General features: G+C 42.2%; 1 protein-coding gene across 1 annotated transcript in view; it reads right to left on the minus strand.

Moving 5' to 3' along the window:
• The window catches only part of LOC310713380 (uncharacterized protein), a 174,180-nt gene extending 165,950 nt beyond the window's left edge, over positions 1–8,230 (minus strand). Inside the window, exon 1 of the mRNA XM_083517445.1 lies at positions 6,689–8,230. Within this exon, the coding sequence (XP_083373571.1) occupies positions 6,881–7,615 (735 nt within the window). The 5' untranslated portion in view covers positions 7,616–8,230 and the 3' untranslated portion in view covers positions 6,689–6,880. The remainder of the gene's footprint in view (positions 1–6,688) is intronic.
• Positions 8,231–10,698: the final 2,468 nt, after the last annotated feature.

The following is a 10,698-nucleotide window of genomic DNA, read 5'->3' on the forward strand; positions in this document are numbered from 1 at the left end:
CACAAAACGTAGCTTCGTTACTGTGCTACAGATGGAATCCCGTGGCACTCTAAAGGTCACAAGCAATGTGTGAATAGGTAACACATTAAATTCATATTGGAGTCCATGCAATAATCTGGATTTTTTTTTTTTTTTTTGTTCAGGGCATAATTTGAGCCAGGCTACACGAGGGGTTTCCCCTAGAAGCCACTTTAAAGATCAGCTCCTTGCAAACTGGATTTTGCTTGAAATGGCAGGCTGGTACATTAACTCACAGGTAGATTTGTCCTGAAGGAACCACCGCCTCCAACTTTTTATCAAGATGCAGACCAAAATGCCTCCCCACAAGCATATGCTCCCATGAGGAAATTCTCTAGCCAACTTCCTGAAGTCTGATTGTGTGGACCGCAAGTGTGCAGAATGGAGCAAAGAGGGGCAAATGAGAAACAATGAAGAAGTAAATAAAGAAAAATGAATGGAAATGGTGAAGGGGGCAATGATATGAAAGCAGAATTGCCATATTTTTTGATGAAGGGCGATGGAGACAATTTTGGGTTGGAACCACCCAGAGACCTACTCCTCAATGAGAAAGGAAAGAAATTAAGAAAGAGACAAACAAATGACAAGGAAAAGGGCAAGTATAAACAACAAGAAGAAGATCTGCAGAAGGGACATGGAAGAGACTTAAGGGCCTCGGACATAAGACTTCCAGGTTGATGGACTGGATGGAATGGACAGTAAGGACTGACACGACCCGAGACCAGGAAGAAGAGACGTTGGATGAAGATTGGAAGAAAATCTATAAAGAAATTTTTTATTTGGGGAATTAGCTTAAAATACGTGAATATTAGGGAAAACGTTGGAATGAAACTATATGACTCTAGCAGAAATGATATCAGGAGCTATGTATATTTGAGCATTAAGATTCAAGCTTTAAGGTATTTTAGGGTAAGATAAGGTTAAATAAATCAAGGTAATTTAAATAACAGAATATGGGGAAAGATGGGAAGGATTTGTTGAGTTAACTATTAGGTTAAAATGTTAAGATAAATTATTTAACAAAAATTGAGAAAGATGGAAAGAATTTGCTGAAATAACTAATTAAACTAGAATACAAAAGGGGAGGTGTGAGGAGGTCAATGAAACAAGCAAATGGAAGTTAAAGATATGTAATTTGGGATTTTTTCCCCTTTTTTGTTTTTTTTTTTGTTGCATTGCTGTATTGGTTTTTATGTTTTGTGTTTTTTTCTTCTTTATGTATTGTAGTGTTTTTTATTTTTTCTCTTTTTTCTATTATTCTGAAACTATTAATAAATATTATTTAAAAAAGAAAGAAAGCAGAATTGCCATATTTCATAATGATGCAGCTGCTACTGTGATATCTGTGAAGAAGGTGAAATGAAGAGTTGAGGGACAACATACCTTTAGTGGAATCACCTTGGGTTAGTGAGACAAAAATGCAAAACACCTTTGTAACTTCAGGCAAAAGCTGCTTCCCCTGACAAGCTTTCAGCACATCAAACAGTTATCAATAGTGTAACTAGTAGAGCAGAACAGATTGTTTTGAGTCACTCCCCAAGTGAACTCTATTCAACCCATTGTTTAAAAAACTCAACACAGCTAAAGATTCCCAAGCACAATTTCTGAAAGTTTTGGACATGTTCCCTTTCAAGACAAAGACTGAGAGGTTAAAGATGGTCTGGTTGTATAGAGGGGTTGCGTTCATTCGCACTGAATTCATATGCCTTGCATTAAACATTCTCTTTGTTTGAGACACCTGGATACAATCAAATGATATGTATCTAAGTACTTACTTGAGAGACAAGGAGGGAGCTGCTAATATAGTAGCAGGCCAGAGCTACATTTTTCATTGATACTATTAATGATAATTTCACCAGTCTACTATCATTTCCCATGTCCTTCTACTTCAACCTTACCAACCTTACCTTCATACCGTACTTCCTGAGCATTTTAATGGTACATTAAGAGCACCTTTGTATGGGTGTTTACTTACTATTTTTCTCTCGGCATTCATGGTGTTCCCTACCACACAGAGAGGGGGCATGTGCAAAATGCGATGCTCCAAGTTGCCATAGTAACATGCATATAACTAATGCCAAAAATAGAGACTGTTGCATTTTTAAATGTATATGTAAAAGCTGCCCTGTGAACATGGCTGATACCTATTGTGAGGGATTTGTCGTTTTATTCCCTTGCCTTATGTGCTTTATTTTCAATGTACACACCAAATACTGCAAATAAGTCCGTTCTTAGTGATCAGGGTTACCGTTTTCTGTGGAAAGAACCTCTCTTATGTACCACAGGCCTAAAAAGGCAGTGTGGGTTTTTATTTTAATGTCTCATTTGATAATTTGTAATTGGCTTTTCGATTTAAACATGTGCTTGAAATGGAGAGCAATAGTATTAAAAACCAAAAGCATACATTAAATCATCCAAAAGTAGGCACCCAAGGCCTAGTTCCTGTTGAGATAGTTCACCAGTGCCTGCAGTATACTAGATCAAAATTCCAGTAGAAACACATGGGATTGAATGCTTTCATACAAGGAAGGGAATCTACACACTGAAAGCAAGTATCTCAAAGAGAAAACTAGGCTAGAACCCTTCTCCCTGACACACTAGTTTTCTGCATGGAGGGAACGTTTTACATTTGAAGATGTTCAGTGGTAGAACATGTGTTTTGCATACAGAATATCTCAGATGCCATCCCCCAACAGCTCCAGATAGGGTTGGAAAAGACCCCTGTCTGAAACCCTGTGATTTTTGAAGGATAACTTCATTTTGCTTCACATGTTGGCTCAAGAAGCACAAATAAAGTTGGTTTGCCCAGTGCCTAATTGTGACAGGTGACACATTCCTGCTCAGTTTGCTAACTGTTGATGGGTGACTTCAAGGTGATCTGGAATGTTATCTTAAACTTAGATTTGGACCGGACAGCCCTTCAAACATAGGATTTTCGCAAAGAGAGAGGATCGTTCCCTGACAGCCATTCGAAAGAGGACTGTTCTCTGTAAAGTAGAACACAGGATCATCCTACCCAGGCCTATATTATCTTATCAAGCAGAGGTATTGATACAAACCCTAGACTAGCACATACACCTAAGGTTTTAATAGGCATTTCACATCTAGGAAGTGGCTCACATGGTGGGGTGGAGAAGAAAAGGCTAAAGATGAAACTTTACACCAGTGTTTCCCAACTTTTGGTCTCCAGCTCTTTTTGGACTACCACTCCCATCATCCCTAGCCTAGCAAGACTAGTGGTCAGGGATGATAGGTATTGTAGTCCAAAAACAGCTGGAGACCCAAGGTTGGGAAACATTGCTATACTCAGATCTGGAGTGGAGTCCCTTGTATGCCTCCTTCCAGCAATTCCTGCAGCCAAGCTGGTGCCAAATGTATTGCTCTGCTTTCCTTGGACCATATCAACGGGACTGAGAGAGATGTCTTGTCATCTGGGCAGGACCTCTATACATATTGCCCAGGCTTGCATCCCGGAGAGGTCACTTCAGTGCTGCTAACACAGCAAAAACAACATGGGAAGCAGCAGTTGTGAGTTACTGGCCTGTGCAGCCACAGCAGGTGCTGTGGTTCTCCAGCAGTTTGACTTCACCCCTGGAGGTGCACTTCATTGCCTCTCAAGATGGACAGATGCCAGCAAACTCTCTCTCTCTGATTACTTGGAGCCTCAAATGTTGGGGAGGTGCTGATTTTTAAAAGGCTGAAGAGGTACTTACGAGGTGCTCAACCATGGTAAGCACTGATGCTGGTCCTGGGTCAATCTGACCAGGTGCTATGAATTGCTATATAGAAGGATTTCAGCAGGTGCGGCTTGGCATACCATAGCCCTGTCAGTGTGAGCAAAGACGGGCCTGCAAACATTCCTCTTCTGCACGACTGTGAATGAAAAAATACAGGATCTTTGTCCTCATTGTAGCTGGTAACCCTTCCAGCAGGGGAAGTGGGTATTTCTTGTTCTAAATAACGGCACCTGTCCTTTTGGCATATTTTGGGCAGTGAACCAAAATGCCACAGATGAGTCTTTCATGGGGCTCCTGGTTTAGCAATGACTATAGCAGCACCAGCTAGAAATGGGGCCATCTGAATGGGCTGTAGCTCAGTGGCACTGCGTCTGCTGTGCATGCAGAAGATATAGGCATCTCCAGGTAGGGCTTGAAATGTCCTCAGTTTGAAACCGTGGAGAGTGGCTCCAGTCAGTGTGCAATGCTGTAGGTGGACCAATAGCCTGACGTGGTATAAGGCAGCTTTCTGTGTTGCTGCATTCCACCTCAATTATTGCATCTTGTGAACATCTACCCCAGTTTCAAAGATAGCCCATCTTACAGCTACTATCTAGTTATTAGAGGGCTTTATTTTTCTGTAGCACTCTAAAAGCAACAGCAAAAAGGAAACCAAAGTCAGTGTAGAAAAATAAGGGGGCCCTGAAACGAAATCCTGTGATATAGGGAGAAAAAGTAAAGCCATGTACTTATTAGGTATGTCCCTATGGATTTCTTCCTCTCTCTCTCTCTCTCTCTCTCTTAGGGGGAAAAAGTCTTTGTTGTCAAAAGTGGGAATCAACTACTTGAACATTTTATCTAAGAATTCTGAGATACATATCTAGATATCTTTAAGTAGGTTACCTGTGAACTAAATCAAAAAAATACATTATCTATAGAACTGTAACATTAAAAATATGGACTAGAGTTCAGATCTTGGAGGTCTTGTTATGAGTGCAGGGGGGGAAAGGAGCGCAGATAAAAGAAATTGAGCAATGATTAAGAGAATGCATGGATCCTGAGTGTAGTATTTTGAAAAGTAGAAACGGTGCTCATTTGATCAAAGAGGTTAGGCTAGGCAAATGAAACTATCTCAAAGATTACAATTTGACATTAGAACTCTCTAACCCGTAGAAACAGAAAATAATGAGGACTTGCTATTCAGGGTATCAAAAGTAGAATCTGCAAACATTTATTTAAAGAGAGCAAACGAGACTGATAATATGTGACGTTCATTTGGATTACAATGTTCAGTATTATCTAGCTTGTAGGAAAAAATATTTTTAAAAGTTTCTTTACACAATGAATTGGGACTGGAGGGGGTGGCCTTTTTGACATATAGTATGCTGTTTGAATGCAATTAAAATCTCTGAATGTGACGGCATAGTGGATCCCTGTCAGCTATCCAGATATCATTCTGACAGTTCAGATTTCTCTTTACAGTCACACTGCATGAAAGATCATCAAAAAAACAATTATTTTGAATCCTTGGTCAGGAACAAAAAATCACTGCAAATAAAATGTCTCAGATAGGAATGTTTTGCTTGCCATGCCGTAATAATTTACCCCTTGATGTGCATCTTGAAATACCCCCTCCCCATGAAATTACCTGCTAAAATAGAAGGAACTCCAGGTCTCATAAAATAGCAAGGTAAGCTTAAGCTGTATTTGAGATGGGGAGGCTGAGGGAGAAATGAAATGTAGGTGGACTGTCAGAAGTGTGATGTGCTGCATAGAAGCCACTTTAAAAGTGGTGCATTCTGGTTTGGAGAGGTCTTTATTTATTTTATTTATTAGATTTATCAAAAGAACTCAGGGCGGTTCACAGAATAAAATACAGGATAAAAACAAGTAAATAGGTAAAACAAAACAGCGAAGCAATAACACCCCTTCCTACAGACACATTTAAAAGGCTGTAGTGCCATGCCATTGATTACTACCACAAAACTATCTATTTGCCAATAATTTCAATTTAGTACGTGTTGCCTCCTAACAGTTGAAGCCTATGCCCACTGAGTTCAATGGGACTTACTCCCAGGTATTTGTGTATAGGATTGTAGCCTAACAATGAACCACTTGTGTCCAAGTAGTTGTGCATTTTGAAAAAAATAACTGACTTGCAGTATTTATAACATACGTCCTTTGCAAATAGTCCTAGGGTAAGGTACATAGGCAAAAGAGTATAACATCAAATCTAAAAAGCATACACTCTGAAACTTTCACAAGGAAGAGCAAAACAATTTCTGAAAGCAGCCTATGGTACCTTCCAGCTGTACAATCTTCACAACCTCAACCTTTCTCAAAGGCCCAGCCAAGGAAGCACACGTTTCGTCAAGAACCGCCTCTCCCCATACAAACCAACCCAGATGCTGTGACAACCATCTGGGACACTTCTTCATATGCCTCCGCCATGAGAGGTCCAGAGGGTGGCAACACGAGAACGGGTCTTTTCCACGGAGGCTCGCTGTTTGTGGAATGCTCTCCTCAGGGAGGCTCACCTGACACCTTCATTACATATCTTCAGATGCCAGGCAAAAATATTACTCTTTAACCAGGCCTTGGACTGATGAACGTTCTATGTCCTTACAAAATAAAAAAATTCCTCCCAGTAGCACCTTAGAGACCAACTAAGTTTGTTACTGGTATGAGCTGTCATGTGCATGGTCTCTAAGGTGCTACTGGAAGGAATTTTTTTATTTTGTTTCATCTATGGCAGACGAACATGGCTACCTGCCTGTAACTATTCTATGTCCTTGTAAATATGTTTGTGTGTGTGTGTGGGGGGGGGGGGCTTCTTTGTTTTTGTTTTTATATATTTTGTGTTCTCATTTTGTCTTTTTATGTTGTCATCCACTCTGTGATCTTCGAATGACGGATGATATGCAAATTTGATTAACATAATAAATAGTAATAACACTGGGCAACAATTTTTTGCTTTTTGAATGTTGTCTAGATTTCTACAGCTGATTTAGGGTATTTTTGCACTGCTGAATCAGAAAATGGCATCCGTTTCTCTCCATCAGGTCAGGTTTACTGTAAACTGAATAGTGGGCATTGATAAAGGTAAGTACACGTAAATTGCATGTTGCTTCACCATTTTTCAAACTTCAGGGCTTGAACTTCCGTTTCTTGGAACTCCTGGAATGCTCAGCGGCAGGGAGGTCTCTCTTCAGAGTCCAACAGTAGTCAGCCATCATGTCCCAGCGACCCTGATACCTGGTCTCCATCTCTTTCATGTCCTGATGGAATCTCTCCCCCTGCTCATCACTCATTGAACCCAGATTCTCAGGAAACCGGTCCATATGTGAAAATAGGTAGTGCATCTTGACGCTCATGTTGCAGCCCAGGTTTCTGAAAGCAGTCAGCATGTTGTTGACAAGTTCTGCGTAGTTTCTGGCCTTATTGTTGCCAAGAAAGTTCTTCACTACCAGAACAAATGCCTTCCACGCTTCCAGTTCCACTTCGTTCATTGACTTTCCAAACTCTGGATCTCTGATAAGCTGACGGATCTGAGGACCGTCAAAGATGCCAGTTTTCAACTTCTCCATGGTCAATCCTGGAAAAGCCTGGCACAAGTAAGTGAAGCAGTCACCATCCTTGTCCAGAGCCTTGGTGAACTGCTTGATTAAGCCAAGCTTGATGTGCAGCGGTGGGAAGAGTATTCTGTCTCTGTCCACCAGAGGGTCGTTGATGACGTTCCTTTTTTTGCAAGGCACCAATTCCTTCCACACAGGCCAGTCCTTCTTCGTGTAATGCTGAGCACGGTCCCTACTATCCCACATGCACAGAAAAGATGGGTACTTGGTGAAGCCAGACTGTTGTCCCAACAAAAAGTTCACCATCTTCAGGTCAACACAAATAAACCACTTATGCTGATCATAACCAATTTTCTCCAGCACATACTTCACCGCTTCATAGTTCTCCTTCAGTGTACTCGAGTAAGCCAGGGGTATAGAGGCAAACTGGTTGCCGTTGTGTAGCAGAACACATTTCAGTGATCGCTTGCTACTGTCAATGAACAGTCTCCAATCTTTGGGTTCGTACTGTGGCACTCCAAGCTTGAGCAGAAGCTGCGCAATATCTGCACAGTATACCAAGTCCTTCTCTTCCGAGAAAAAATGGAGGTACTCTTGATGCCTGTTGCGGAAGAAGCTGATGCGAGCACTGTCAGAGAGGAGGTTTTTTTTCTTCAATCTGGATGCCAACAGTTCGGCAGAGTCCTTTGACAAGCTGAGGTCGCAAACTAGATCATTCAACTCCTTTTGGGAAAATGGATGTGGAGCATCATCTTCAAAAACCACTTCTTCTTCTTCATGTCCTTCAACACTGGAGGCATCTTCGTCACTAATGTCAGGAAGTTCTCCGAAGATAGGCACTGGAATTTCATCACAATGAGCTACAGGACGACGTGCTGATTGAAGATCAGGATACTTGAGGCTGCTCCGGTCCTTTCTGTTGATCCCACCAATTTATGGAGCCGCACCAATTTATGGAAGATTTCGAGGTTTTATGACTTCAAACTGATCCCTTTCTGATATAATCACCCAGAACTATCGGACCTGAATACTTCTTGTCATTAAAATAATCATTTCCAATCAAAACAATTATTCGACATGGCATTTTACCCCCACCAACTTCTTCTAAAATGCTCCACACAAGCGTACATGTGAACAAAAATGTAAAAAAATGACATGTGGCCATAGCTCATAAACTTGACCTGATTGAGCAAAACCAATGTGATTTTTGGGTTCAGCACATCAGATTCGTCCTAAATCAACTGAAAAAACACAGACAACAAATTTGTTGTTGACCAGTGTAATAACTGCATATGAAAAGAATACAGTGACCACTTGTTCAGTCCTTGCCTACCTTCAGGGGTCTTCTGCCCACCAGGACTGTGACAACCCTAGAAGGTTCTCTCAGCAGTGGAGCATATGCCTGCACTGCCCAGGGCGGGTGAGCTCCTGAGGGGGGTGGGGCGCATTCCCGAGGGGCACGGAGGGTGCCCTCCCACACGCCACAGTTCAGGGTAGGAGAGGGGCGGGAAGCTGCTTCTCTCTCTCCTCCTGCTCTCTGCAGCCGGGTCAGGCATGACCCGGAAACGGAGCTGCTGCCACCGGGCACAAGGTCCACTCACCTGCCATTTTGTCACCCCCCTCAGTCACGACACCCAGGGAAGACCGCACTCCCCACACCCCCTCCCTACACCTCTGGGTTCTCTCTTCCTTGCTGCCTCCTGCCCTGCACCTTTTCTTCCTGTCCACGTATGTTATTTTTCCAGTCTTAGTTAAGAACAGAGGGAACACAAAACCTCACACTTGCCCACTAAACCAATGTTGTCTACTTTTTCTCTAAACTGGGAGAGGTCAATAAAACAGAGGCACCAGCTTGCGAGGGTGATTGGGGAGACCCAATGTTGTGCGTGATGTCACAATGTTAGGAGGAGCTGGGGCAGAGCCGAACGCGGCAACCATGAGGCTTCAATGGCTGGCGACTCTGCCTCCTCCTTGTGCCACTTCCAATGGGAGGCTGCTTTGACCCGCCTTTCCCTTTGCATTAGGAGGAAAAGAAGAAGGAGCCAGCCACTGCAGCTGTGCCCCACTCAACTCCATGTTTTGCCTCCATGCTTTGACATGGGGAGAGGCTGCCCTCCCCCCAAAAAATATGGGGGGGGTGAAGGCCAAAAGGGCTCAGCTCTCAGGAACTGGTGCCCCTGAATAAGAACCTGGGTTTCTTGCTTGGTAACTACACCATGTGGGATTCCAGGTAACATAAGAAGGCTTGCCTACCTTAGCCTCTTCTCTGGTGGTTTGTTGGCAACAAGTGAAATGTTGTTGTCCAAGAGCCAGCGTATCTACATACATTGGCATGGGTTCTCCAGCATTTCAGACAGGACTCTTTCCCAGCCCTAATTGAAGATACTAGGGACTGAATCTGGGACCTCTTACATGAAAAGCAGGTGTTCTAGTGCTGCTGTTTCGTTCCACTTCAGGAAAAAAAATACATTAAAATATTTTCCTATATAATTGATCCTTGAATCTCTGGTGCACATGGAATTCTGATGCATCCATCAGAAAACACACACACACAAACACACACACAATCATAATACAATACACAATCCATCCTGCTCTGCTCCTATCAGAGCGCCAATAAAGCACATGTCATATATGTGAAAATTAGAATGTCATGGCTTTTAGTCTCTCCCCACTAGCAATTTACACTGATATGGCAACTGTAATGCAGAGACCATTAGAACGCAAACATCCCAAGGCTTAGTTTCATGTGTTCAATTCTTCTCTCTTTTATTTTTTTCTTAAGTAAATGAAGGAAAGTGCTTCTGCATCAAGAGGAAGAATAGACCATAAAATTAGAATTTAAAAATGATCAAGAGCTCGGATTAAATTTCTTTCACTCCGATCCTCCTTCCTTCTCTCCCCCACCCCACCCTGTAATCTTTGTCACTGAAATACAAATGTCATGAATGTGAGAAGAAAGCATCTCGGGCATTAGGCTTCAATGATAGCTCATTCACATGACAATGGCTGTGCTGAGAACAGAACATTTCACAGAATGGAGCTATTCTTGTGGCAAAGATTATAATGACAGGGAGAAACGGTGCAAAATTAACCAATTCTTGCATCTTCAGAGAGTAATCTTACAAGCCTCCTTGCGGGCTGCATAATGAGAGGAGACAAAATGCAGCATGCCTTCTGGAACAATGAAAGTTAGCAGCTCGGCCAAGCTGCAGCAAGCCTTCAGTTGATGGAGCTGCCACCGCTAGGTGCCACTGTAATCAGCTCCCAAATGCCCAGGGGGTCTTGGCAGAACCAGGGTAATACTGCAACAATGGAGAAGAAATTAAGAAAATGCAGAATAATTTATTTATTTATCATACACCATTTTGAATTCTATTTTTTTAATG

This window comes from Podarcis liolepis (assembly GCF_965112155.1).
Source record: "Podarcis liolepis genome assembly, chromosome: 8".
NCBI lineage: Eukaryota > Metazoa > Chordata > Lepidosauria > Squamata > Lacertidae > Podarcis > Podarcis liolepis.